At 38.8% G+C, this 26,706-nt stretch overlaps 2 protein-coding genes across 6 annotated transcripts in view; both read left to right on the forward strand.

Moving 5' to 3' along the window:
- Positions 1-15,630, forward strand: part of ZC3H7A (zinc finger CCCH-type containing 7A) — a 30,122-nt gene extending 14,492 nt beyond the window's left edge. Inside the window, exons 10-23 of one of the 2 annotated variants that reach the window (XM_065683796.1) lie at positions 741-948; positions 1,571-1,635; positions 2,239-2,431; positions 4,079-4,240; positions 4,844-5,040; positions 5,268-5,365; positions 6,879-7,060; positions 8,989-9,065; positions 9,601-9,734; positions 10,081-10,186; positions 10,695-10,803; positions 11,695-11,828; positions 12,170-12,333; positions 13,642-15,630. In XM_065683796.1, coding sequence (XP_065539868.1) covers positions 741-948; positions 1,571-1,635; positions 2,239-2,431; positions 4,079-4,240; positions 4,844-5,040; positions 5,268-5,365; positions 6,879-7,060; positions 8,989-9,065; positions 9,601-9,734; positions 10,081-10,186; positions 10,695-10,803; positions 11,695-11,828; positions 12,170-12,333; positions 13,642-13,831 — 2,019 coding nt within the window. In that variant the 3' untranslated portion in view covers positions 13,832-15,630. Of the gene's footprint in view, positions 1-740; positions 949-1,570; positions 1,636-2,238; positions 2,432-4,078; positions 4,241-4,843; positions 5,041-5,267; positions 5,366-6,878; positions 7,061-8,988; positions 9,066-9,600; positions 9,735-10,080; positions 10,187-10,694; positions 10,804-11,678; positions 11,829-12,169; positions 12,334-13,641 lie in introns of those variants that run through there. The other variant, XM_065683797.1, reaches the window with a different exon arrangement.
- A 337-nt stretch (positions 15,631-15,967) lies between these two features.
- TXNDC11 (thioredoxin domain containing 11) overlaps positions 15,968-26,706 on the forward strand; it is a 33,294-nt gene continuing 22,555 nt past the window's right edge. The window contains exons 1-5 of one of the 4 annotated variants that reach the window (XM_065683791.1): positions 15,968-16,238; positions 20,318-20,392; positions 20,676-20,892; positions 21,415-21,512; positions 23,490-23,619. In XM_065683791.1, coding sequence (XP_065539863.1) covers positions 16,093-16,238; positions 20,318-20,392; positions 20,676-20,892; positions 21,415-21,512; positions 23,490-23,619 — 666 coding nt within the window. In that variant the 5' untranslated portion in view covers positions 15,968-16,092. Of the gene's footprint in view, positions 16,239-16,261; positions 16,362-20,317; positions 20,393-20,675; positions 20,893-21,414; positions 21,513-23,489; positions 23,620-26,706 lie in introns of those variants that run through there. The other 3 variants (XM_065683792.1, XM_065683793.1, XM_065683794.1) reach the window with 3 other exon arrangements.

A 26,706-nucleotide genomic window follows, 5' to 3' on the forward strand; every position in this document is an offset into this window, starting at 1 on the left:
AGTGAGTTGTAGGCTAACAACTTGGGGAACTTAGGGAATTTCATGTTGGTCAGACCCTGTGCAGATGTATTTGTTCAACCTCCAGACAAGGAGGAAGCCTTTTGGGATGACAGAGAGAGGGGAGGAAAACTCCCCTACTTGGTATGTCCTTAGCAGAGATATACAGAAGGATAGGTTCTTTTTCAGGGGTGGATGGGAGAAGGTGATCTGCCCTTTGCAGAGTATAGTATCATTTTATTGTTTCTGAGGATTTATTTCAGAGCTAACTCTACTGTACCACAGTTTGAATTCTCTTTATTTAGAAAAAAAATCATGTTGATTACTGACTCTTCCTGCTCTTCCCTCTTGTCTTATATTTTTAACATAATTTGGAAATTTAGCTCTGATCTGATTCATGAATAAATCCAAAACTTAGTAAGTTAGTGTTTCAGTTAGCTGAAGTTTACTGAAGCAGTTGATTTGTGGGTAATTCCTTGCATTAGGACAGGATTAGGGTTTGATCACTGTAGTCCTCCAAGTGCACTGTAGCTCTGTTCAGTACTGCAGTACTGTAGTGTGCCTTTTATTGTTGCTTTTCAGTTTATAAAAGTTTATATAAGTTTTTTTTTAGGTTTATAAAAGCTTTGCATTAATGTTACTAAAAGAAATGCTATTGCAGATTGTGTTCTTGAGAATTTAAAAAAAAAATTAAAAAATTTCTTTAAACATTTTCTTTAAATTCCTTTTTTTTTTTTCCCCAGCAAACTGCAGGAGTCAGAGGACCGATTCCCACAGGAAGCGTGGCTCCTACTGTACCTTTCTCTGCCTCCTTGTTGGGGACGCTGCCAGTTAGTGCAGGATTTGTTCCTTCACCTTCTCTTTCAGAAATCTTTTCACAGCCTTTGGCTTCTTCACTGGAAAATTTTTGCTCACCATTAAGTACCTTTTCAATCAGTGACCCAAAAAGAGGTAGGAAATGAGTCTCAATATTTAACCTGTTATCATGAGAGCTGTGCATGAGCCAACCGGCTTCTTCTTTTAAATGAGTTTTCACAACTATTCACTATTATTTAACACTTAAATAACATCTGATCTGTGCTCACAATTTTTGAGAGTATTGATAATCAACACTGGTTGTACACAAGAGTTTATAAATAAAGCTTTTGTTTACTTGGGGTCTGCATAAGCATACTCCAAGCTCCCTCTGTTCAGTTTTTATTGCATTTATTGTGCAAGTAATTTGTTTCAGGTGAATAAGTAGGAAGAAGGAACCATGTCCTTTCAAACTTCTTTTTCTTTAAACAAAGGTGTTCTTACAGCTTAAACCATTTCTTATGATTTAGCAATAAACAAGAATTCTAAAAGACTAATAAAACTCTGTGCTCTGAAAAGATACCAGTAATGCATGTTTGAATTCAAACTCTGGGGACTGTTATTACAGAATACAAAACATAGTCATAGCAAACAAAGAAGCCACCTTGGTGTTTGTCAAAAGACCAACCCTTTGATACTTTTACTTCTCAGGAATGATAAATAATTTTTTGCACAGGATATTTTGTGAACTAATTAAAACTTCTTTGTGTTCCTTTAGACCTCTCAAGTTCAGCTTCTAGAGATGGAACACCAACACTTAGCAGCAATAATTCCCCATTGTTTGTAAGTGTTTTCTGTGTTTTCTTTCACGTCAGTTCAAATGTTAACATTTTGAAGGCTTAAACTAAGATGATAGTTTTCACAGTAGGAGTTTCTATTTTTAAAAATACGGCACTTGTATCATTAAAATGCGATTCTGGCTGAAAGACAGTTGTACAGTAGCTCACAGCAGCAGTAACTGAACACATGAGAAAATCTACAAAGCTTGTTCTGTAAATGCAAACCGTGACTACTGTCATAGCCACTTTTCCTTTCTGAGGAACTTGTAAAAGACTGTGGAAGTGTAAAATAACCAACCTAAGAGAGAGGAAGTCTCTTACGATCCAAGTGCCAAAGACTAGGAATACTGGAGAACTGTCCTAGTAGAGAAGCAGAGCAAAGATCACCTTGTGTCTGAGAATCCATCCGGTCTCTGTATTCTAGTCATGGTGTGTATTTTCAATCATGCTGCTGGCCATTGATTGTGTGGGGAAGGGCGCTTGAAGGATTGCATCCTTGTGAGCCAGGATGTAGTAATAATTAGCCTGTTATTTTACCTGTGCCTGGTTGGATCTTGTTATGTGCTTAGTCTGTGCTGGTTAAGTAAAGTATGCTTTCTTCCAACAGATAAATGGCCCTAGTAGTTTGTTTGGGTCTGAAAATTACATGGGAATTGCAGGCCAAACTAGAAATGACTTTTCAAATGTTTTTAGCAGTGCAACTGCTAATATACCTGTATCTTCAGCACTTGCGGGAAGAAACCCACTAGAAGGCACACATGAGCTAAGACAGGCCTGCCAGTTATGTTTTGTCAAAAAAGGTAAGGGGCTTTTGGACTCAATTGGGTTGATTTAAAAAAAATATAAAAGCATACATTTAGAACTTCAGTGTTCTTATGTTAAAATACTGCTGGCTTCTAAGTAGTGTTAATCCTGACTTGTTCTTTGCAGATGTAGTATGATCTTATGGTTAAAGAACTGGTAAAATGTTTCAACAACTGTTTTCTCATCTTTCTTCTTGTCTTTACTTCTTGTCCTAATAGATTCTTGATTCCTAAACCCACCACAAATCACCACATGCTTTCACTCACTTGTATGTAAGGTCATTCACACTCTGTATTCGCTTTCCTCCCAGCCCCCAGGGTACTGTGAAGAATGACACCTTTGCTCAAGACTAAAAAAAACTTGCAATACTCTCTCTGATTGGCCATGGGGAATTGAACTGCAGTTCAAAGTGCCTGGTAACCTTCACATCCCATCTGTTTTATTGTTCTTTCAAACTAATTCTAAATCATAATCTGAGGCTTCCAAACCTTTGTAATAATTAACTCCACTGTATTGACTGAAAGTATCTTAACCAGTATTGGGCTTTAATATAACTAATCCTTTTTAGGCCTGAGCTGTTGCTGTTAAATAGAACCATATTCTAGAGACAATAGCTTTTATTAAGACAAATCTTAAAAACAAGCATCTTGCTTCACGTTGTAGGTGTCACTGATATTGATATACTGTAAAGAATTGTATCAAGACACTTAGGGGATGACTGCTGTAGTTTTAAGAACTTACATATCGGTTTTGGGGTTTTTTTTACAAGAAAAATCCATGAAATTATATTTGAAAACCCCCTATGTTCTGCTAAAAGCAGGTTCTATGAAATACTTGTGGAAGCACATAGCACGTTCCTAGCTTCACTTTTTGCATCAAAGCATCTATTTCTTCTGTTTCATTGCATCTCTATCAAAGCCATTATGTGTCTCCTACTTTTACTACCTACTTTTGAAATTGTACTCTTCATCAGCTTCTTGTCCAGGGGAACAGTCACATTCTTGGTTTTGCAGTCCCTTAAATAGCAAAATTCACTGAGCATTGCTTGTCTTAAGACTCTCTCCCTGATTTCTTCATTTTGGTGGTAATGTAATCTTCACTGTAGTATCATCCTAAAGACAGAATTTAAAGCTAGATGTCTTTTTTGTTTCCAAAATCACAAAATTCTGGTATCGGTGTTTATATTTTTGCCACGTGCATACTCATTACCTAGTGTGTTTTATCTGTAAACATAGTAACTATTCTAATACAATAAAAGCTGAAAGTTAAAGAGAGCCATTTACTGATCCTTGGAATTCATCTGCATTGACAACTTATAAATAAGCAAGTTACGTTTTAAATTGCTAAATATGTACTTTGGAATTTGGAAAAAAGCAGCAACTTGTTGGTGTTCCAAAGTAATCCATAACTGCTGTTCTTTTCCTTGCTGAGACTGGTCCTTTTGTAAGTATTCAGTCTTTTTCTGTTCTGCTCAACATGGCTGTTAATGACTTTTGGTTCTTCAGAGTTGCCGGTGCAAGTAGGAACTCTATTCAGTGTATTTGTGTATTTTGCTTTGGTCTTATGTGCCAGCCTGTGTATGGAAATATTAAAAGTATGTTGCAATATATGCAAATATAAGCAATTTTCTGTGGTTGTTTCAGGTCCTAAATTACTGGATTACGCTTACCATCCCAGTTTAGAACATAAATGTAAGAAGGATATTCTAATTGGCAGGATAAAAAACTCTGAAGATAAATCATGGAAAAAAATACGTCCCAGACCAACAAAGACACAGTATGTGGGACCATATTATATATGTAAAGGTATGTGTTACATTATAGTAAAATGGTAATGTCTGCACTCAAAATAACATAGTTTAGCTTTTCCACAGTGAAGTACAGAGTGAGTTTTTATACTTGCTCATGGGAGGTAGAGAAGGAAGTTCACTGGGTTGTTTATATTTTCTGAGGCTGTAAAGGGAGCCATATTTTGACCATTAATGGGATTATTTAGAGAACATGCACTGTACTTCCGTACTGTTCTCAGTGAATAACTTTGCTTCCTAGTGCTGGGCTATTATTCTTAAAAGGCAACAAAAAAATGAGCATTCTTGTTAGACTTCTGCAGTATGAGCCTCTACTTACGATCTAAGCAAGATAACTCTTGCATGAATTAACAGCTGTGTTTAATCAAAAGGTATTCCAAGTTCTGAGCACTGTTGCCTAGACCAGAGAAGGATAGTTGATGGAGCTGTGCTTCAGCCTTTCTAATTTCTTTCAGCGTAAGGTTTTTTTCTGTCAGAGGACTTCTGTGATGCTTTTACAACGGATGTAGCTTCTTTATTAAAAACATTTGAGACAGTGGATATTTTAAGATAAATAAAAGTTGTGTAAAAAGCAATGTCATATTCAATGTTACCATTCTAGATGTTGCTGCTGAAGAGGAATGTAGATATCCAGGTCATTGCACGTTTGCATATTGCCAAGAGGAGATCGATGTGTGGACGCTGGAGCGCAAAGGAGCCTTCAGTCGAGAGTCTCTTTTTGGGGGAAATGGAAAGATCAACTTGACTGTGTCCCAACTTCTTCAAGAACATCATGGATTATTTATGTTTCTTTGTGAGGTGCTGCTTTATTTCTAATGACACAATAAAAATAATAGTAGATAAGAAAATTACTTCGAAAGAAATGCTTTGGTTCATGCATGACTATTTCTTAAATTTTGAAATGCATGTTCAGTAATCTGGCTAGCTTTAGATTAGAGAGTAGTTGAAGTCTGTTAAAATCTTTAAGGTATATTTTAAAATATATAAAACACATACTCTATAATGACCTGGTTTTTGTATTCCAGAAATGTTTTGATCACAAACCGAGAATAATTAGCAAAAGGAACAAGGATAACTCATCTTCTTGTTCTCACCCTGCTATGCATGACTTTGAAGATAACAAGTATGTCTGAAATCCCATCTCTTTTAAGTTTCAAATTAAAAGCAAAGGTTTTGGGGCATTCTGTTTAATACTGTTTTTCATTTCTTACCTGTTGATTAACTTCTCTTCCTTGTTAACTGTTACGATTTGGTGGTATTGCTAAGACAAACTTGCTGAACAGGAATTGTCTCATGTAACTAAATTGCAAGTGAACTATTTCTTTATCAACGCATTCAAAAATAGTGGTATCCGCCCTCATGTTTAAATCTAATTTGTTTTGGTGTCAGTTTGTTAATAGCTTTTCTGTCTAGTGAGTATTGATGTGTGATGTCACACACAGATGTGTCATGGTAAATTAATACAGGAGGAATTCATAAGTTTGCTGTTTGTTCAGTCTGTTGTGCTTATTTTGCTGTAGTTTTAACTCAGCTGGTTAAGAACAGGTTTGCCTGAATTACAGTGTCTGAAATAGACTGTAGTCCTTATAAATCCAGTTGATAAAAATAGTGTGAGAAATGTGTTTATCATCATTCTTTGAAAGTTAGCAAAGTGGCATAGTGGCAGTGGTGTAACTAAGTTTTGGAGAATTAATAAACTTACATTTTTATATGATGGAAACATAAGTGGGAGCATTTTTAATCCTTTATTTGTCTTCCACTTCCCTATATTGAGGAAAACACTACAGCTGTAAGAACTAGGCTGCTACTGTGATGCATCAGCTCTTTCTTTAATGGTGCTCTAAAAAAGAATAAGTACTTGCTTTTTGTAATTGGCTCAGAATATGCACTTGAAAGTGGACCAACAGGTCGAAGGAGGTGATCCTGCCGCTCTGCTCTGCTCTTGTGAGACCTCACCTGGAGTATTGTGTGCAGTTCTGGTGTCCTCAACATAAAAAGGACATGGAACTGCTGGAACAAGTCCAGAGGAGGGCCACGAGGATGATCAGGGAGCACCTCCTGTATGAAGACAGGCTGAGGAAGTTGGGGCTGTTCAGCCTGGAGAAGAGAAGGCTGCGTGGAGACCTAATAGCAGCCTTCCAGTACCTGAAGGGGGCCTATAGGGATGCTGGGGAGGGACTCTTTGTCAGGGACTGTAGTGACAGGACAAGGGGTAATGGGTTAAAACTTAAACAGGGGAAGTTTAAATTGGATATAAGGAGGAAATTCTTTCCTGTTAGGGTGGTGAGGCACTGGAATCGGTTGCCCAGGGAGGTTGTGAGTGCTCCATCCCTGGCGGTGTTCAAGGCCGGGTTGGATGAAGCCTTGTGTGGGATGGTTTAGTGTGAGGTGTCCCTGTCCATGGCAGGGGGGTTGGAACTAGATGATCTTGAGGTCCTTTCCAACCCTAACTATTCTATGATTCTATGACATGATGCATTTTCCCTCTTGGAAACCAGTGATGCAGTTCAGTAATGCATTGCAGAAAAGAGACTTCTGGATTTCACAAGAGTACTGTGTTGTGATGTTGGTTTACTCAGCCTAGAAATAAATGATAATTAGATGCTCCTTCCTTCTGGGAACTGTTTCCAAAACAGGTGCCTTGTCCACAGTCTGCGTGAAACTATGGTGAAATATTCCAAAATCCGCCCTTTTCAAGTTCGATGTCAGCTGGACCTGTGCAGACATGAGGTGCATTATGGCTGCTTACGAGAGGATAAATGCTTTTATGCTCACAGCCTGGTAGAGCTTAAAGTCTGGATAATGCAAAAGGAAACAGGTACGTTTGGTAAAATGCTCGCTTTACTCTTCACTGAAATGCCACTTCTTCCTTGTCTCAACCCCTTTCTGAAATCAGCAACCTGGGCCTGGTGCATTCACTTACAATTTGCTGGAATCTGGCATACAGCATAGTCAATAAACAGTAATGTAGGTAAGATTAAAAATTTTGAGTAGGCTACTAGTTAGACAAAATCAGCAAGTTTTTGAGAGTAAAAAATGTCAAAACTGCTCATTATGATCACATTATTTTTTCTTGAAATACAACTAGGGAGTCTTGAGCAGATTTAAACCCAAGTCGAACTAGATTTGGTTTTATTTTTAAACCTTCAAAGTTTGGAAGATCTTGATCAATTTTTTTTTCCAGATTGAAATATTTTATTTATGTCATTGTTTGCCTCCATCCCCCAGTAAAAGATCAAATTTTTCTGCAGTTAAACCTTTCTTTCAGCTTAGTGCCATTCTGATATTCTTACATAGTGAGTCAGAAAGTAAATCCTTCCAGTTTGCTCCTCTGTCTGTCATTATTGTATGTGTTGATAAAACTTAATTGTTTTTCTGTTCTTGCTTACACGGGACATTTAGGCTGCTTTTTGTTGATCTCACTTTTTTTTTTGTTGGCTTCTTTGAGGATAACAAATTTTACTACTTCGTTTCCAGCTGACAGCTTTTGAACAGTATGTCTCTCACAGTCCATTATTTGGTCAGGAGTTCCAAGCAATTGAACTGTTAACAGGAAGTGATTTTTACCATGTAATAGTTGCTTATTCTTCCTGTCTTGCTCTGTATGACAAGCAGTACTTTAGATAAGTAATCACGCTGGATCATCGTGGTACATGGAGGAAAAAGGGAAACTTGGCAATTCCAATGTGTTAACAGCCTTTCTGGCATTTTTGCCCTTTTATGTTGGAGATTTATCCTCGCTTGTCTCCTCTTTGAAGAAGAGGTTCCTTGTTGCTTCAGCTTTCTATCTAGATTCTTGTATAGGTATACTGACACGAGATGTCATGCTGACCTGAAAATTTTAGAGGAAGAAAGTCAAATAGAGACAAGAGATAACTGTTTCTTTGCTGATTTTTCTGTTCTGGCCCTCCGTGCAAGAGTCTTTAGAAGTTTCTGTGTGAAAGTAAAAGAGTTATTTTCTCACCAGCTGCCCCTACACAGTTACGGACAGCAAATAACTAACACTGTAACTTCTATTTAGAAGTAAGGGTTGGGGTCTCCAAGAAATCTGATTTGCCACAGAAGGCATATTTTGTATTTTATGATGTGTTCATGCTGCCCCCATGCTTTGCCAAAGTCCCTCTACTCTTTGAATGAGATTCCTGTTCTGAATGTACGGTGTGGGAAATAAAGGAATGCTGCCTCAGGAAAGAATTGTTTTACTGACCCTCAAATCAAAACATAGATGACAGTCTGTATTTGTGTGGAATTACAGTATGTGTGAACACTGTATAGCTGCTATAGGAACCTTAGTCAAAATATTTATAGGAATGTTTTGTGGTTTTCTTCTGAAGCAAAACCTAATTAAGGGGGCTTGTTTACAGTCTTTGTAAATAAAGCAGGGGTGATCCAGTGTCTGTCAGCTTGCCTTTTGGGTAGTTTTTCTGAGTTTCTGAGTTACAGGTTTAGTACTTTATGTTTGAATAAATACTCAAAGATGGACCTTAACTTTTTTAAGCAGTATGTAATTTAAAAAAAGTTTGTTTGCTTTTCATGTGATGACATATACAGTATTTCTGTTTTAAAGGCCCATATGTGTGTGTATGATGTAAATGTATATCTATACCCACACATGAGTGTGTGTATATGTGTATAATATATAAAAACAGATAAAAGCTTTGGGGCTTCAGAAATATTCCAGTTTGAGCATGCCTGCAATGTTACAACAGTCATAAGTGCTCAAGAACTTTTCCCCTTCCTTTACAGGTATTTCACATGATACTATTGTTCAAGAATCAAAGAAGTACTGGCAGAACATGGAAGCTAGTGCACATGGATCACAGGTATTTTTGGTTTTCCATTAAACTAATTCTACAGTGAATTTGGTGATTGTTCTTTTTCTGTATCTGTGTATAATGTATCTTACCTTAGAAATTACTTTTTTAATGCTCTCTTCAAATAACCTCTTTGTAGGCTTTCTTTGGCTCACTCCATTTACACTAGAATGCTGCTTTGCTTCTGTGCAATTCTTTTTTTTGCTTTGCTTATTCTATCATAGGCAGAACATAAAACCAAAATACAATTTTAAAGTCAGCTGCCATAGGGCAATGAATTATCTTTTCAAAATGTAGGACGTTTATATGTTTAGTTTGTATATATTATCACAACTTCTGGGTTGTGAAATCAGAAATAAGTTAAATAAAAAGGCATTTGTTAAGAAATGTCTAGTTTGAAATTACAAGCTGGACTATTACATTGCAACATCTGCTTCCAGATGTGTTGTAAACTCTTATTGTAGGGGATAATTCATAATTATGTATGGATTCCTTTGCAGATACAAAATACCTTTTATTGTTGTTGTTATTTTTTTGACTTAAGATCCTTGGGAACCAAATGAAATATGGATCACTTAATTTGAAAATGAAGTTTGTGTGTGGTCAGTGCTGGAGAAATGGTCAAGTTAATGAGCCAGACAGAAACAAAAAGTACTGTAGTGCAAAGGCAAGACACCCGTAAGTAAGACGACATAGAGAAAGTGTTATGTCAGCCAGTTAAAACCTCTATCAGGAGACCTTGTTACTGCTTGGGAAAGAGTCATATGAGGAATTTAAAAAATATACTGAAGCAGAACACTGTCATCTTGTTGTGTGTTAATAATTGGCAATGAGAAACACTTTGGTGGCTGGTTGGGGATTTTTTGTGTTGGGTTTTTTTAATTATCATGCAATTGTGGTAAAGTTTCAGCAGAATTCAGCTAAATTAAGAAAAAAGCTTTATAAAAAAACCTTTCTGGGCTTTCATGGTTCTGCTTCTGTGTACACATTATGTATTTTTTTAATAGTATTTTCTGGGTTTTAGATGGACCAAAGATCGCCGTGTGGTGCTAGTAATGTCTAACGAGCGTAAAAAGTGGATGACCATTCGTCCTCTTCCAGCAAAGAAACAAGTGCCTCTGCAATTTGATGTATGTTAATCTAAATCTTAATGTTTTAGTTCAGAAAATAGGCTAACTGGAAAATACTAGATATTGGGCTGGTTTCCTCAGATCTGCAGAAATTCCCACTGGTTGGGAATTTGTTTATAGTTGGTGGGAATATGTTTATAGTGTTTATACAGAGTTTCAGCCTTAGAAAAGCACTGATCTCACTGTTATTACTGAAGTACCTTCTCTGTGGAAGTTCTAAGTTCTGACTATGTCCAGAAAATATTTCAGAAATAGCTTAAACATATCTGTAGACTGGTAATCCGGTAGGAGGCAAAAGCAGTCACAGTGCTTGCTTCCAGCAGTTTGATTTTTCTAACTACAATATATGAGGTTTTTATAAAGTAAATATGATTTTATTTTTCATGTGATATAAATGGCTGATTGGGAGGAAAAACACTAGCTAAGACTGAACTTCCCCCCAACCCCCCATTTTTTACTATCATCTGTTTTATATTCAGAAGGATATATTTTTTAATTCACATTACAGTTGTGCAATCATATTACTTCGGGCAAGAAATGTCAGTATGATGGAAACTGCTCATTTGCTCACAGTCCTGAGGAAAGAGAGATGTGGACCTATATGAAGGAGAACAGCAGTAAGTAGAAGAGTAAATCTTAAACCTTGTAAATCTAATTGTTCTGCTTTTCATTCTTGTTCCTCAATTACTTTTCAATCCACTTTCTTTCACTGTCTTTTGTAGTAAGCCTTGCAGGTGCCTTTTTTGGTGGGGTGGTGGTGGTTTAATTTGAACAGACCCAGACTGGGTATTAAATAACCAGTATTAAATAAAAAAAGCTACATTATATATGTTGTTTTTGTGGTTTTTAACAATAGTTTGTATAATTTTTTTTTAGGTGTCTTAGAAACAGTATATTGATCCATGCTGCAACATTGTTTGGTGTTTATACTCTCTATTGCCATGTGCACACACTAGGATTCTGCTGATAACATGGGGGCAAGCTATTAGAAGAATTCCACACACCCCCCTCCCCAGTGCACTCCCTGTAAATTACTATTTATGTGCTGTTGTTGACTTGTAACCTATTAGAATGTTACTGGGGAGATAAAGCAAAAAGTTGGAAGTAATAAATGACATAAATTATATTACCATGGTCTACAAGAAAGCAGACTGAATTTGCCAAAAGCTGTAGTACACTTTATATTAGTACTTTAAAATTCAGGTATCACTACACAGCAACAGTTATTAACCAGTGGCACAGTTGTTACCTGTACTTTGGGTGCCTGTTCAGAAGTGTGCAACATCTTAATTTCCCCTAGATAGGCACAATGGGTCTTGGTAAGTAGCCAGAGACTGCTGTTTCTCTAAGCTCTTATCTCTACACTGTGTAACTGTCTACATTGCGTCCTTCCTTTTTGATTCTTACAACAGGTGGGGACTGAATTATGCTTGCAAATTCATTTATCTAGTATTCTCAAACTCTTGCCTCAATTGCTAATTACTTATTTTAGCTTCTGCTCTCATTAGTTCAAGACTTGGAGCAGTTGTATGACATATGGCTAAAAAGTCAAAAACCAGAAAAGGGAGATGATACAGCTGCTCAGGCAAACAAAGAGAATGGGAAGCAAATTCACATGCCGACTGACTATGCTGAAGTTACAGTAAGTAATCATAGGTATAATTCTGAATTCAAACACGTGGGGTCTTTGCTGCGGTATCACATCCCCCCCAATCAGTAACATGCATTGTTGTCCTTATTTTCTTGGTGCTTCCTTAGATTATAGGTAGCTACACTAATTGCAAACTTTTAACTGACACTGTAAAGCACTTCTGAATCCTCTAAAGCCAGATCATAAACTTCAGGTGATTGTTTAAAGAATTACATCTGTTAGGTTAACAACAATTTACAGGCCAGCATAAACATTCAAAATGTATTAGGGGCAGTTCTGTGCTTACAGTATTGAATTCTCAATGTTTTGTTTTCAAATTCATTATAAATCAGGTGGATTTTCACTGTTGGATGTGTGGGAAGAACTGTAATAGTGAGAAGCAATGGCAGGGTCACATTTCTTCTGAAAAGCATAAAGAGAAGGTTTTCCACACCGAGGACGATCAAAACTGCTGGCAGTATCGCTTTCCAACCGGAAATTTTAGCATTTGTGATAGGTATGTGGCTTTTAAGATGTCAAAAATGCTGAAAAATGACAGTTTGTAGTGTCAATAATTAAGGTGGTTAGTCGTTTTGACAGATGCTTCTAGTATTTCTTGCTTTGCATAAATCTTTGAACAAGAAATTAAGTAATTTACAGTATTTTAACACATGCTTCTAGAACTCAGGGAGTGACAATGTGCCCAATTGTGGAAGCAAATTAACATTTGTGTGATGTTAAGCTAGTTTATTGCAGCTGTGTGAAATATTGTTGGTATTATTACAAGTTTACTTAAGCATCTGTGTGTTAATTCCCTGTCGAACACAAGAACAGTACCTAGCTGGACATGATATTGGAGCTGTAAGGCAAGTAAAAATGTTAGCATCAAAGCAAATTTGTTTAAGTTGAGTATTTGTTACTGAAAGTCATTTATGAATATGTGGAAGAGAACTTCCAAGACCTACTGGTTTTCCCCAGTATTGGTTGTGTGTTTTGCTGGTCCCTTTAATTCTTCAGTGTAGCCTGTTTACCTGACTGCAGTCACAAATACGTTGAAAGTTCTTTCCACTGCTGGTACCTTTTTGAAAGCCTGAAAACTTTAGAATCTGTATTCTGGAGTTAAAGATTCAATTTGCTGATATGGATTCCTTTGTTACTCTGTTTCAAGTTAAAGATTTTGAATGCCTTAGAGATCTTGGGAAATTACACAGGATATAAAGGAAGTTATCTTTTGTTTGCAGCCTTTGCATGGAAGCCTACATGTCCCCTTTACTAAATTTTTAAGTAGCATCCTAAAGTATTTGATGTTTTGAACACTGACAGACCTCAGGTACACTTACATAAAGCGAATACAAACTGGCATGCTTAGAACAAAAAAACTAGGATAAAATCTTAAGTCTTACTGAGTACTTAAAATCCAAATTTAGTTAATAAAGGGTAATGAATTAGTTGGGTTTTTTTCAACAATAGTAGTGCTTTAGTTTAATGAGTTAAATGATAATGTATTCATTTACCTGGTAATTTACCCTGATGAAATTAAAGATATCACACATTAAATGACTTAGTAAAGTAGGAACATCAAGAACAGAAAGGAGAGAGCCATCTCTTGTCCTCTATAAATACTTGACAGCTGGGAAAGAAAAATGTAATCAAATGCTAAACAGAGTTAGTATTGTCTTACTTAAAAAGTAAATTCTCTTCTAGTATTTTATTTTTATCCTTAATGTTGTAGTGTATTTGAGAAGCATGACCAGAAGATAATACCTAGATGCAATAGCAATTGCAATGATTCTGTGAAAACACTATTTAAAATCTGTCTTAACAGATATATGGCTGGTACTTGTACTGAAGGAAACAACTGTAAATTTGCCCATGGAAATGCTGAACTCCATGAGTGGGAAGAACGAAGGCAAGTTTTAAGAATGAAGCTCAGCAAAGCAAGGAAAGATCACTTGATTGCTGCCAGTGATAATGACTTTGGAAAATATAGTTTTTTGTTTAAAGATTTAAACTAATACTGAGGTGACACATACATGTTATCAGCTGGAAGCATAAACCAGAAAATTTGACAATAATAAAAAGCATGTGACGGATAAGCTGCAGGTTTTCTGCTTTTATTGGCATATCTTGTTCCTCCTGAACAGCAAAATATAGTAGATTTAGGGGGAATGAGCAGACCTGTCTGTGCTCTCATGAAACAGAGTGGTGATTAAAAAAAAATCTGAAGTATTACGTGCTTACTCACTTTCTGTTGGACAGAAAGTTAGGAAATAGAAGGGGGGAAGAGAAGTTATAATCTAGGAAGCCCCCTAGTATCAGTCCTTCAGTTGAAAAACTTTTAAGGTGTCAAGGTATTGCAAAACAGAGTGTTATGGGCTAAGAAGAAAACGATGAATGAAAATTCTTCAGATCTTTTAATGGAGAGGATTTGTTTAAAACAAAGTTTGCTACTTATCTATATGTAGGTTGCTAAAAAGGATTTTTCTTATTAAAGATTTTACACAAAATAACCATTTAACTACAGTATATGTTGAATGGGTATTTTTTCTCTATTTGTATGTTTCAATATAATTTACTGAAAAAGGATCTTGGAAAGAAAAAAAAAGTAGTTAAAATTCTGTTTCTTGGTCTTTGCTGTTTAAATGATGATTTTGAAAGATTACACTTGTATGTCAGTATTGTGTACTGTTGTATGGACTAATGTTGCCTGTAATAAAGAGAACTTTACACAAAGCTGTTTTCTGCATGTAGCCTCTCAGGACTGAGATTTTGTAAAAACAAACTAACAATTATTTCATTATTAGCAAAAGCTTGAGCACCTGTAGCTAAAAATTTACTAAGTTGGTATTTGTGTCTCTAGCTTCTCATTTGCAGTCTTCTGTACTGTCATTAGCTTCTTGCATCACTAAATAGCAAGAATAGCCAGCTCACTTGTGAAGCAGAGACACCATTTTTGAGCTGGGCCATGTTTTCAGCCTTTTGACATGGGCACGAAGCACCCCCACCTCAGCTGCAAGGTGGATGTGACTTTAGACGGCATTTCCTGCAGCCCATAGCAAAAAGAAACCTTCCATGGGCTGAGGGGCTTGCAGCCTGATGAGCCCTTTGGCTTTAGAGTAGCCAGAGCTTCTGTTGTGTTTTGACTTCTCTGCAGATTGTGCTTTCAGCTTGTTTTGTGTGGTCACTTAATGTCCTTTTCAATTTTCTTTTTCCCCCAAAAGAAGCTTTATTTAGTCATTCAAAGTAGCTGAAGCTAGTTTTCTTTTTTCCCCCATACTTCTCTCTTAATAGTATTTTTTCTATTATTGGCTGACCTTGTATCATTAGAAGAGCTTTAAGAATGACTTCAGTAGTTTGAATGTAGTCATTGACCACATAGTGTGTATGTAAAAAGTGTTGAACCAAAGTTCAGTGATACCCGTGCAGAGGATGAGCCTGGAGGCCGTGTGCCTTTCACTTCACAAAGTAAAAGCACAACAGTTACGGGAACACCCCCTTACGCTTCAGTCAGAGGGAGAACTGTTCCTTCCCAGCAAGGCTGAAGGCCGTTCGAATATGATGTACAGTGTGCATACAGGCGTAGCTTGGTGCTTGAAATACCACCTGCTGCAGTGCTAGTTTTTTACATTGTTTGTAATGAACTGAGCTTGACATAGAGTATTATGGACAGTTATTTCTGTGACAAAACCTGATTGTATCGTGTGCCTTTCCGAATTGTTTTCTGAATTTTATGCTTTCATTGTTTAATGTAAGTGCTCTGTAAATTACTCGAAGTAATTCTAGACAAAACTAAACATGAAATCCTTATTCCGTACGAACGGTGTGAGATCTTTAATGACTGCGATGTGGGGCTGTCGGGCACAGCTGCCGGGGTTGGGGGCTCGGTCCTCGCAGGAACGGAGGAATTCCTGGGGAATTACTTCCCCCTCACTGATCCCGGGGACGGGGATTGTAACTGCCCTGCACACACAAGAGGGGGCCATCGAAGGCTCCCGAGGCTGTGGTGCAAGCGAGGACTGGCGGCCTCACTGCGCTCCCGGCACCGCCACAGGACCCCGCTCCGCCTGCACTGCCCTGAGGACTCCCGTCAGCCGCCGCGGTCGACCCGCCTGCCCCGGCCGTGCCCTGCCGCCTGTGCGCCTGCTCGGGGTGGTACAACGTGGCGGCGGCGGGTTCGCCGGCGGAGGGCCCCTCCCCGGCGCGGCTGACAGGCGGGCGGTAGGGAGACGTGTGCGAGCGGGAGCGGCCCGCAGCCCTCCCCGCCTCGGCCGCGCCGATGTCGTTATGCGGCGACTCTGGCCCCGCGGCTGCCCCGCGGCTGCGGCCTCGTGCCGCCCAGATGGCGCGGCGACCCGAGCTGCTTTGCGGCGCCGCCATCCTGCTGGGCTGCGCTTTCCTCGTCGCCCTCAAAGTCACCTGCAGGTAACGGTGGCGGGGTGCGGAGGCTTGGGGCAGAGCTGCCCGCGGGGGTCCGGCGCCTTGATCCCGGGCTAGCTGTGGTCGCCCCAGCGCTCTGTGGTCGGGCTGTGTGAGGCGGCAAGCGCGGTGAGTGACTGACGGGCGGTCCCCATAGCAACGGCGGCCGTGAGCCTGTCGTGGGGGGCGCGGGGCCTGGTGACCCTTGTCGGGCCGGAGCAGGCCCCGCTCCCAGCGTTCGTGCGCGGTGGGGGGCAAGCGGCGGTGTTGTCGGGACACGTCTGCCTCAGCGGGGTGTCGGGGTGTGGCGGTAGGTACGCGGGCGCACAGGCACCCCAGGGGCGGGCGCGTTGTGGAGGAAGGTGTTTGTCCTCCTCTCCAGCGAATTACCCGTACCTCGCCTGTACCTCAGAAGGACTGAGAAAGCACAGGGCTGAAACCCTTCCCTCAGCACTCAGACGGCTGTGTCGGTGTGGGGGTACCAAGTGAGGGGAAGCGGTGCTTGTTAGTGCTAACACCCCGTTACTTGCACCTGCTTCAGACAGAAAGATGGGTGGTGGTTGTTTGGGTTTTTTTTTCTCCCCCGTTTAATATCCCGGTGCCACACCTGGGAGCTGCCACTTTGTTCATTGAGGAAGTCTTGTGGTTGCTGTTTGCTGACAACAGCCAACCCTGAGCGGAGCCGGGCAGGGTATGTAGCTGGAGCACAGGCAGGGTTGGCCATGGACGAGGGGCAGGTGCGTGTGCTGCATGGGGCGATCTGAATGTTCCAGATGGGTTTTAGGTCAAGGTCACCATTACATGTTTCAAGTCACATTGTGTTAATGTGAGAACGTTTACTGCGTTTTGGGTTTGAGGTGTAGGAGATGGCTACAAGGATCTGATCACTTCCCTTTTCTGCAGAATCTGAGGCATTTTTATTTTGAAAAACACTTGATTCACTGGTAATGCTTCTGAAAAGTACTAAGGCTGTCTTATCTTACCTGTCCACAGAGGATCTATTACTTGAATTTTAAGTCTCTGGTGGAGTTGCTCTGTGGGCAGCAGTGCCTCTCTGTTCATAGAATCATGGGATAGTTAGGGTTGGAAAGGACCCTAAGATCATCTAGTTAAGACCCCCTGCCATGGGCTGGGATGCATCGCACTGGACTGTGTCACCCAAACCCCATCCAGCCTGGCCTTGAGCACTGCAAGGGATGGGGCAGCCACAGCTTCTCTGGGCACCCTGTGCCAGCGCCTCAGCACCCTCACAGGGAAGAACTTCTTCCTTATATCTAACCAGAATTTTCCTTGTTTCAGTTTAAACCCATCCCGTTTTGGCCTATTGCTACAGTCCCTGAAGAGGAGTCCCTATCTGGCATCCTTGTAGGCCCCCTTCACTTACTGGGAGGCTGCTGTTGAGGTCTCCATGAAGCCTTCTGTACAGCAGTCTGTCTCTCACAGTGACCATGTAGATGAAAGTGTAAATCTCTTGCCATATTACTGAATGTATGATAAAGGGTTAATCACTTCCCATTTTACTGTCTTTTACTAAAATTTTTATTTTCCATGCTTACATTGAAGCTTCTGTTTCCTTCCTGCTGTCCTTTACTTAAAATCCTCATGCTCCTTTTGTTTTACTGCTAGCTGTGTTTGAAACCTCACAAATGGAATGTGCTTGGTGTGTGCTTCTTGCCACCCTGTACTCTTTACAGGATGTTTGATTAAAGGGGTTTGGCTTTTCAGATTGTAGTTAAATAGAGGAACATATCAGAAAAATAATCCCTCTCCTGTTGCTGTCAGAAACATATAGAAAATTCAAACGTAGAAATTTGGAGGATGGTTAATTGCATATGTACACTGTGACTACAGTACATGATTTCTTACCATACATCAGTGCAATTTGCAAGCAAGTCTTGATGACACAGTCCAGTTACTACCACAATGCTTACAGCGTGTAACTTTTGAGCCTGATGGGTAAAAAGTATGGAAAGGGAAAATTCCTTTGCTACAAGGAGTACTAGTGGAGTTTGAGGTGTTGAAGGTTTATAGTGGCTGAAGAAATAGCCAAATGAAGCCTAATGTGTACGGTTATGAAAAGCCTGTGGTTTAGAACCTGAATTGTTTGTGGCATTACACAAATGTCTCTCGAGGCAATGGCACTCTAAGGGCCTTGCAGTCAAAGGGGCTGATCCTGCCTGCACTTGCATGTGTTTTCCTTTATTACCTGGTTGTTCAGTGGAAATGAGTCTTTTATAGGCTCTGTGCAGCACGTAAACAACACAATCAGTGTTTTAATAAACAGTATGGAATTATTATCTTTGTATAATCATTTATTATATAATCCTCAGTTTATACTTTTTCAATTTTTAGGGGTTCAGAGTACTATTCTCTTTGCAAACCTGGGCATTGTGTAAAGTACTCTGTTGTGCGTTTGGTATTACAGAGTTATGTCTGGTATTCACTACTGCTTAAATCGGCTTAAGAAGCTATTAAGGTAGCTATTGATTTATTGTGTTTTGGTTTTTAATAACTACTGGAGCTCTTTTTCATATTTGAAGGTAGCAATGTAGTTCCTGACCCGTTCATGTTACGGGCCTTCTGTTGATCTGGTTATACCTTCTTGCAATTTAGAGCCAATTTTGTATCTAATTTTCAAGACTTACACTGTAATGACCAATTGACAGCTTTCAGTTTAATTCAGTGCAGGAAGCAGAGGTTTTAAACGCATTTAGGTTGTCTGTTTTCATTAAGGAAGAGACATTTCAGTTAATGTCTCTGCAGAAGTATGTGTTAGTGTGAGATCAACACTGCGCTGCCATGTTTCACTTCCTGCAGCTGATGGGTGTGTGTGCTGACCTGTTGAGTTAGAGCTGTTGTGCTCCAGTGTTGGGGACTGTCCAGCTGGCAGTTAGAAACCACGGGAAGTAGTGGGCAGTTTGGACGAACACAGGGTGTAGGAATAGGAGGGAACCAGAGGCGTTGGTTGTGAGGTGACATGAGAGCCTAAGGGTTGAGGAAGGAGGTGCTGAGTTGCTGACAGAGGGTGGAGAAGGGAAGGAGCAAAGCTAGAAATCGATGGAAGAAAATGAGAATTTTGGCTATCTGTATGAAAATATAATTTTGTGAATAGTGGAATTAATGAATTGCAAACATGAGAAACCAGTTAATATTTTCAGGATTCTGGACTTTGAAGCAAAGTCTTTTATGGATGAGTTAAGAATTTCCATAACTTTTAGAAAATATTGGGAGTAATTCTTAAATGTTGAGCTTTAAGTGTATGCTTTATTACATGGAAATGAGAGTTTTGTAAGTCTGTATTGTAAAAACAAAGTTTTAAAAATTATTTTGAAGTTTGAAAATGTCACAGTGTTCTTAGGAGGTTGCTTAATGTATGAGTTTGACAGTGTTTGGGGCTCAATAATTTTTATCATTATTTTAAAATTATAACCTAAGAAGGATCCAATATCAGGTCAAAAGATTTTTTGCATTAGTTTTTTATTGCGTTACAAAGTAAAGGAATGCACAGTGTTTCATAAAATCCCGTCAGATAAGGAACCATTGCAAACTAGAGCATTACAGTGGTGCAGTCCAGTTCTATCACGTGACTTGCTCTGGTGTAAATAAAGCCAGTGGAAAATTTTGGAATTTGGAGAATATAATAAAAAGCAAATATGATCATTAACTTGTACTTAAGGCAATTTATACCATAACAACTTCCAAACACCTTGAAAATGTGGAGTTCTGGATTGTTTGATTGCTGATTTGCTAGAAAATGGTTTCCTGAGTATTTGGTTTATCTACTTGGTATTACTGGTTAAACAAATTTCTCTTAAGAAAATTAACCTGTGACAGTCACTTTAAATCAAGACTCCTATTTGTTGACATTGACACTGTCCTTACATTGAAGAGGAAATGTGCCCTGAACAGCTTGCCGTCCCTGCTCTCATCAGTAAAATAAACCAAGACACATTTACATGTTTTTGCCTAATACAGTATAAAATAAATATAAAATACTTTAAAGCAAAGTGTAAGAGGGTAATAGTTTCTGTTTATATAAACATCACATCACAAAACTTTATGACCAGCGTTTCTTCTTTTATCAGGGTGCTGTTACCCAAAGTACAAGTGTTAAAAGTGGATGAGGCCAGGGAAGAAATCCAGAGAAATCACTCTTCCTGGTAATTTTATGCTCTATAGCAACCATCAGTAAGAGTGTGAGGTAACATACTCGTAAACAGAGTGCATGGAATCACAGTGTGACTTTCTAAAGCTTGTCAAGGGTGATCTTTAGCTTTTTATGGTATGTAATGAAACTAACTCAGATAATTATCAGATAATAGCATCAATTTCTAAATTTTGTCATTGCATGACCTTTGCTAAGATTGAAAATTAGGGCTTTGGGCACACTTTTTTAAATACTGCTGTACAGTCTCACTAACCACTCTAATTTCTTGCCTGCAGCCGAGCAAAAGATGTAACAATGCCAGCGAAACTTCCAGTGAATTTTTTCTCCACAAGATCTCCAGTCATTGATCTTTTTCGGGGACAGCTAGACTATGCAGATCACCTTCGCCAGGATTCAGAAATTGTGCTGTATTTCTTCTATGCGCCATGGTGTGGCCAGTCCATTGCAGCAAGAGAAGAAATAGAACATGTGGCCAGCAGATTGTCAGACCAGGTAACTCCAGGGAAGATACGAATCTTAAACATGACCTTTTTCGTCTCTTCTTGTAAAGTGTTCCCAGATTTATTCTCCTGCCTTCAGATGGCAATTGCAAGTTTACTTCCAGTTCCAGGATCCTTGGAGACCCTAGTAACTGTCCAAGATTGCAGCCATAGCACTGCTTTCTAGAGGTTAGTTACCTGTGAACACTTCACAGGTACTGCTGTCAGAAACCTCTGCTTGTCATGCTCCACTCTGCAGAAAAAGTAATGAATATGGATTATGGGTTAGTAAATTTGAAGAATTTTGATTAAGAATCTTAAAAACTGGACACAAAAGTGACCAGAAGGATTTCTGTTGCAAAACGACAAACAAAAATAAAATCTTATGTACGAGAGTGAAGAGGAACAGATGTGGAATACTGAGTTGAAAAGACACTGAAAATAGCAGATGGAATGGATTGGAAAAAATACATGTTGTATGAAGAAGGGCACAATAATGTACTTTGTTAGCTGTGAATTTTTGCCTGCTTTGTAGGTGCTGTTTGTGGCTGTAAATTGCTGGTGGAACCAGGGGAAATGCAGGAAGCAGAAGCATTTCTTTTATTTTCCTGTGATACACTTGTACCATCGGAGGTAAGGTTTCGTAAGTCCAGTCTGGGGTTTTTATTGTTTTTTTGAGAGACAGAGGTATTGCTTAAAATATTGCATTTTGAAAATGTTATATTTATGGCTATAGTAAATAGTTGTAGAGGAGGAGATTCCGGGTGAAGCTTGTCCTGTATGCTACTTGGGTGTCAAGAAGGTCTGTAAATGTCAGTTAAATGACATGCTGCACAATTCCTCATTTTAAGGAAATTTTCTTTTGCCTATGCATCTCCTGGAAGTTCTACCTTCAATGAAAAGTAAACAGTTCAGACTTTTATATAAATTTCAGTTGTCTGCTTGCTCTGTAGATGGATTATATCAACTTTTCCCAATTTGTGACAGCAATAAAGTATGTACTTAAGGACTATTAAGTTAGTGGAATTTAAGTGCATATTTAAGTGGCACTATGTATCAGAGACTTTCTTTTAAATTTGAACTTCACACTCACTTTTTTATACTCCAGATGTTGAGATATCATTGTATAAAATTTTATATAATGTCACTTTTGTTTCTTTTAGTATTTGTATGTTTTGGGGTTTTTTTTTTCCTCTGTGGAGCAGAAGGTAAGGAAGCACTTCCTAATCTTAGGTACAAAAGAGCTGGATGCTGTGTAGTTTATCACTTGGATTTTATTCTTGTACTTTATTCTTGTACATTTTAGTCTTGAACTGCAGCTCTCTTCCATTACAGAGGCTGATTTTGGTTTTTTGGAGGGGATTTATGTATTGAGGAGGAACAATCCTGATCTTTGTCAGCTGAACTTGGAATAGACACAGATGGCACTGGCATAATTCAAACTGTAATAAAAAATCCCAGCAGTCCCACTTGGATGCACACTGACTTAAACTTATTTGATCTTGAAATAACACCATGATAGATGGAGCACTTGGGTATTATCAGTAACCTTAAACAGAGTTGCAACAAGATGAAATGTAAATTCATATTGATACTCCATAAAACCCCCAAAGGGCAATGGACCCCTCATGCCTAAGATATTAAACCTTGCATATTGCATGCTGGACATGTGACGCGGTGAAGCAGTGCATGTTGCTGTTAAAGCAAAGATTGGTAATAAGATAAGTGTAGGATGTAGAATAGTCTAGTGGGCTGTAGAAAACCATTTCAGAGCATCTGAATACAGGAGTCTCACTGTGAGTTTAATATTTTTGCAGTGTGTCTATAGATATAAACTATGTTTAAAAATGCATCACATTACATTCTTCAGTAGGAGTGGCCTAATTCTTCGCACTTTCCATGTTTGATTTCATTTTGGACTGTGATGCTTTGTTCAGCCTTATGATAATAGATGCAGGATTTCAAGGGGATGAGGCAGAAGCTCTGGTAATCGTAGCCCCAAAGCCCAGCTGGCCTTCTGTTTTAGCACTGCCTTATGTGGTGTGAGCTGTTTTGTCAGATGGCTAGGGCAGAAACTGTAGACTTGTTGGGTCTGTTCATCAGCAGTGTGACTGGATTTGTCCCTGTTTTATTGAGTGCTACTTGTGAAAGTGTGTAAAAAATACTGCACCTTTTGAGATAGATATTGTTTGAACTTTCTAAGATTTAAAAAAAGAATCAAGGGAAAATAGTGACATTTTTCAGATCTGTATTTTTAAGTCACATGTATTTACTTTGGATAAAGCAGAAAGGTATCTATATGATTTATACTTGCATTTTACCAGCTTCTGCAGTGGGACTAAGAGGTGGTCTCCATCCATTCGTCCCCACCAACACACTGCACCTACTCATAGACACTGCGTTAGAGTCACTGCAATGTCTGCGCTGTACTTCAAGCTTGGTAACATAACTCGTCTATTAGCTACAGAAGCCACTGTTAATTAACACAGAGATCAATTCCCTAGAGGCTGAGCATGCTGTCCATGTAACTCCTATCTCTGCCACCCCCAAGAGGGACTGACTCTATTGTTAATTTAAGTCTTAATGATTTATTATTTTTTTTGGTACTAGTTTTGGACCAATTGAATACAAAGGCCCAATGAGTGCTGTTTATATTGAAAAGTTTGTTCGCCGGGTGATGACACCACTACTCTACATCTCGTCTCGATCAAAATTACTAGATTTCCTCTCAAATTATGAGGTACTTCTCTCTCTTCTCTAGCTTTACCACTGTGGTTCAGAAAGAGTTTGACTTGTTTCACGGTTAAATTTGATCTGCTCCAAAGTGCTAGTTTATTTCCAGGATCCTGAAATAAATGCCCTGTAAGTTTGTTAAAATCATAAAAATATGAAATGACAAATTCATAATGTTTGTTCCCTGTATAGTTACTCTTATGATTTAGTGATGCTCTTAATTTAAAAGTACTTTAGTATGTAGAGACAACAGTTGAAGTTGTTACCTCACCAAAAAGTTACATGTGAACAAGAAAGAAGGGAGAAATCTTTTCACAGTAATCTTGCAGTCTAAGTTGGGAAATTATTTGAGAAATATATAACAATTGCTTTAATTTTTAAAGGAATAGTAAACCTTTCTAATAAGTCTGTTAAGTAAAAACAAATGTGAAATCAGTTGAAATAATGGCTCCTAACCACTTTGTATGCTGTAACTTTGTGATTTTAATCCACTGGTATATTGTGTTTTATTACTTTTTGGTCAGTTGTGTTCAGAAGTGCCAAGAGTGGTAGCAATACTAGTGGATTAATAACTTCCAATTAGACAAAATGCACTTACAACAGAAGCATTTATAATCCCTTTATAACTGTTCATTTCTGTAGTGCACAACTATAATCTTACTAAACCCTAAGCTATTAGGGCAGAATGGGACAGCTAATCAACAGACTGATGCTGTAGCAGTGACCAAGCCAGGGTGAGGGGTTTTCCAGTGTTTCAGAACAAAGCAGAGGTCCTCTTTGAATTAGTACTTGTCCTAATGACTGGTTCTGCTGCAGGCTGGAGCATGAGAAGTGCTGGTAAATGAAAGCTGCTAAAGTGTAAGGGGGTGCACACTGGTAGTTAGTGCGGGTAGGTGCCGTGCTGTTCACACTTCAGTTTGTCCCTCAGCAGCTATTTGTGGGTTTAGTTTTCAAGTGTTTTAAGCGGGGACTGTGAATCAGGAATTGTGTGTCTGTCTGATGCTGATGCTTTCTGTGACCACGAACAATTCTGTTGTCCTTTCACTGCTTTGGTTTTGCTATTCTAAAATTCTTGTTACTTTTTTGCCTCGTATAGAGAGTTGAAAACAGCCATGCGTGTGGTTTTTGGTCTGTGTTACATGAATTATTTCTTAGTAGTCTGTAAAAGGTAACTAATAAGCATAGTGTCATTAAGCTTATATTTGGTTTCCAGCAGGGGATGCACTTCTACTGGAAAAATACTAAGATAAAAGAAATTTATGGAGGAAACAGAAAATATTTTTTAAATACTGCTTAGCAATTGAACAAATGTCTTTATTGCTATGTTCAAACTCCCTCCCTTCCTGTGCTTTAAATTCTGTGGCTCCAAATGCCTAATCTGTGTTTATGTTCAGCGTTTATTAGTTCTTTTTTCTGAAGTGGATTAAGCATATAGTCTGATCTTCATGCTGCCCTGCAATCATGTAAGCTTGAGGTTATTTCTCAGACCATGACACTAGGTGCTGAGTTTGTTACCCTTGTAAAGTTCAGGAAACAGGGCAAGTCCAGATGAGTGCAGCAGGAAAATGCTGAGGATCACGAGCTGGGATACAGAGAATTGTACATGAAGATGGATGAAGAGGGAAATACAGGCACAAAGGAAGTTCCTTTTAAACCATAAATAAACACTTAGTTTCATCATTTTAACCAGTTAGAAATGTTAATGTTTTCTGGTATTTCCCATATAAGTTGAGGAACTTTATACCTTTTGTAGGGGAATATATAATCCAGGACCTGACTCGTGTTAGCGGAAAGTGTTAGGTTTAGAGTAGGTTACAGGAAGTGTGTGTATGGCACAAATTGCTATTTTGAGAGCCTTGGCTAATGTTTTCCTTTGATTTTTGATCCTTTAGATATTAAAAATGCTAATTTTTAGCAGAGGAGAGAGAAGACAGTAAAGGGTGGATCATTGGCCATTTTGATTACTGCTGCTTGATCAGGCTTTTGTGATTTCTTCATTAAAAATATTATTAAGTTGAATCAGAATATTTTCTGAAAGATTTATCATGAGTATCTAATTTTCAGTCCTGTGTTCTGGTAGGGAATGGGTTCTACAGACTTATGTAAGGGGTATTTACTCTTGACTTGAAAATTTCAGTCGAAAAGAACTGCTTTGTAGCTGATCCCTAGCCTGCGCTTCGGCAGTTCCTTAGTGCCCAGTCTGTTCCTTGGCTTTTTCGTTCTACTTTGGGATTAAGGTCTCCCGTATTAAGGAAGCAGTAGGTAGCAGAGCAGTTGCCTGGCACTCACTTTTGGTCCTTATTGTTTTGTTTCCCTGTCCAAGAGTTGGTGTATAATAATTTGTGTCCAAGCACTGTGTATAATCTGGAATATGCAATAGGTTGATAAGCTGTAAGTAGATGAGTGATTCATTTGCAATGTGTTTTGTTGAGCTGAAATTCTCCTTTCTTCATACTTAAAAGAACTACTGCACCCTTCTTTTCTTGTTTCAGGGATGTTTTGTTGCTGCCTGACAGTTTGCTGATAGGAAGGACTTCAAGCCCATAGTTGTCCTTTTCCATCTAATCTGTGAAGCTTTTGGTGCTTTAATCTTGTGTTCAAATTCCAGTAGCCAGCTTTTGACAGAAAACATCTAGCAGAGAAAACCAGGAGCTCTGTCCCCATTCAACTGAATATTGCAATCAATTAAGCATGTTAGCATGCCTCAACAATCAGTACTGTAGAGGTACAAAGATAAACATTCAGAAAATTTTTGTAAGTTGAAACACACCAAGAGATAGTGAAATCCAGCAGTATTTTATATTATATTCAACTGTTAATTAGCACGTTTTTATTTTGAAGAAATACTAATGAACAGATAGTAATACTAGAAGAAATACTAATAGATAGATAGTGGTGTTAGTGACATGGTGTTACATCCATTCCTCAACCAAATCATGACGATTGGGAGATGCTGTGTTGCTGTCACAGGAGGGCGCTCAAGCCCCATGAAAAAAATTCCGGTTGAAGGAAAAAAGTACAGATTCTGCATTTTCTGATACTGTGTAAGGTTGGGGGGTTTTGTGCGTGTGGTTGTGGAAGGATACTAGTGCAA

The sequence above is a fragment of the Lathamus discolor genome, chromosome 6, assembly GCF_037157495.1.
Source record: "Lathamus discolor isolate bLatDis1 chromosome 6, bLatDis1.hap1, whole genome shotgun sequence".
NCBI lineage: Eukaryota > Metazoa > Chordata > Aves > Psittaciformes > Psittacidae > Lathamus > Lathamus discolor.